The sequence below is a fragment of the Vanellus vanellus genome, assembly GCF_965231255.1.
Source record: "Vanellus vanellus genome assembly, chromosome: 8".
Taxonomy (NCBI): domain Eukaryota; kingdom Metazoa; phylum Chordata; class Aves; order Charadriiformes; family Charadriidae; genus Vanellus; species Vanellus vanellus.
In genome coordinates this window covers 12776940-12778829 of record NC_138913.1, presented here as the reverse complement: position 1 = coordinate 12778829, position 1890 = coordinate 12776940, and the positions used below count along the sequence as shown (strand labels likewise).

The 1890-nt window shown below is 52.5% G+C and overlaps 1 protein-coding gene across 1 annotated transcript in view; it reads left to right on the top strand.

The window, feature by feature from the left end:
• Positions 1-458: 458 nt before the first annotated feature.
• The window catches only part of LOC309674779 (mannan-binding lectin serine protease 1-like), a gene marked incomplete at both ends in the record, with an annotated part of 25096 nt that continues 23664 nt past the window's right edge, over positions 459-1890 (top strand). The window contains 2 exon segments of the mRNA XM_082486926.1: positions 459-478; positions 480-632. Coding sequence (XP_082343052.1) covers positions 459-478; positions 480-632 — 173 coding nt within the window.

The window sequence follows — 1890 nt, the reverse complement described above, 5'->3', positions numbered from 1 at the left end:
AGCCCAGCTGCAGCACCACCACTGAAGCTATTTATCCTCGCACAGGTTTTTGGGTTTTTTTCACACGTTCTTGCCTTCTGTTTCTGCTGCAGCCTCTGACCCTATTGAGAAGCAAATTTTAGCCATCTGGCAAAGCAGGCTGGGGGGGGGAAGGAGGGGGGGGGGGGGCGGGAGAAAAAAGAAAAAGAACAAAAAAAAAGAGAGAAACACAATGTGCATGGGCACACACACACACAAAACTCTGGAGATTAGGGAAGACAAAAACTTCGCTGAATGCCGCGGCTGTTGCTGGAGCGCACGGGCAGCTCCGCGGCGGGAGAGGAGGGAGCGGCGGGCGGGCGGGCGACGGGGAGGACGGTTCCAATGCAGGCAGGTCTGCCTGCCTGCCTGCCTGCCTGCCTGCCTGTGGGGATGTGGGGAACGGTTGCAGGCAGGGGAAGGCGTGACCTGCATGGAAAATGCCAGACAACTCCAGACGCACACACACATAGGCGCACACACGCTCACAAATCTCCGGACAGAGATAAGGAGGACAGCGGAGCGTTTGGAAGGAGGCAAAGCCGTCCCTCGCAAACCAACCAGCAATCCTCCGCACCAAACCCACCGGCAAACCCTCCCGCCAGCAAAATGAGGTGAGTAACCTCCGCAACGGGCTGACCCCGGGGTCCCACACGCTGGGGTCTCGGGGCACGGCTGGGCAGGGGGCCATCCCACTGGGGAAGGTTTCCCTCTGATGACCGTGGCTTTTGGTTTCCCCATCCGTGAGCGAACGAGGCGTTGCTCATGCCTCGGCTTCGTGCTACAGCTCGGTTTGCGTGTTGGCATCCCGGCAGAGCCCGAAGGGAGCCTCGGGTGATGGGCATGCAGCCTGGGCATACCACTCTGCCATGGTCCATGGGCAAACGGTACAAGTGAGGCTGAACGTGCTGTATGAGCTTCAGGTTTTCTGTGCACGCCACGGTCGTTTATCACTTTTACGTGAGGTTAAGACTTTCCTGGCATGAGGAAGAAGTTTGATGTTGTTTTGCCTCCCCTGTTTAAAGGGAGAGCAGAGAGTTGCACCGGCAAACGGCCTGTTCAAGTCGAGGAGGTGATGCCCATTTACACCGGCTGAGCATCCAGCCCCGTGCATGTCCTCTGACCAGAGGAGAAACAGATTTTCCCTTCACACATTTTTGTGGTTTCAGACAAGCTGTCAGAAAAAAGCACGTTCAACCTCATTCTGAAAGAAAAATCGATGCAAATTTCTCAGCTCCCATTAACTTTGCTTTGTAATGAAGAGCTGGGAAAAGCGATGGCACTACACAAATGAGCCCCAGAAATCTACTGCCCTGGTTTTGAAAGAACACAGACAGGTTAAAAAAAAATCCACTTACATAGCTTCAATTTCCTCACCAGCATACCTAAATCAAGAGTTGATTTTGAAACCGGGTGTACGTGTACATGCGAATAGTTCCAGCGCCTGTAATACACACCTACAAGCCTTTGCCAGGCCTCAGTACCTATTTTAGAAAGCGGAAATTTTCATCTCTAATGGATCTAATTTCCTGCATGTTTCTTTTCCTTTGTGCGTTCCACCGGGTGTAAAGAGCCTGAGGTCTGCTCCTCTTTCTGGGTCCCATGCAATGGTACGGGCTTTTGAGTTTGCACCTCCAGCACAGGCAGTCTTCTCCCCTCACATGAAGAAATACTCGGTTTATGCTCACTTTCATGCTCAAATGGAGCTCAAGGCTGGTGTGAGGTCAGGTGGACTGCCACTGATTTACCTGTCCCCTCTGCCCTCCTCTGGGACAAACAAGTTGGCAATGAGTTGGGACAAACTCTTCAAGTTGAGATTTTTTAAGAGCTGAGTTTGATGACAAAAGATCTCTAAGGATCTCAACCTCTGTG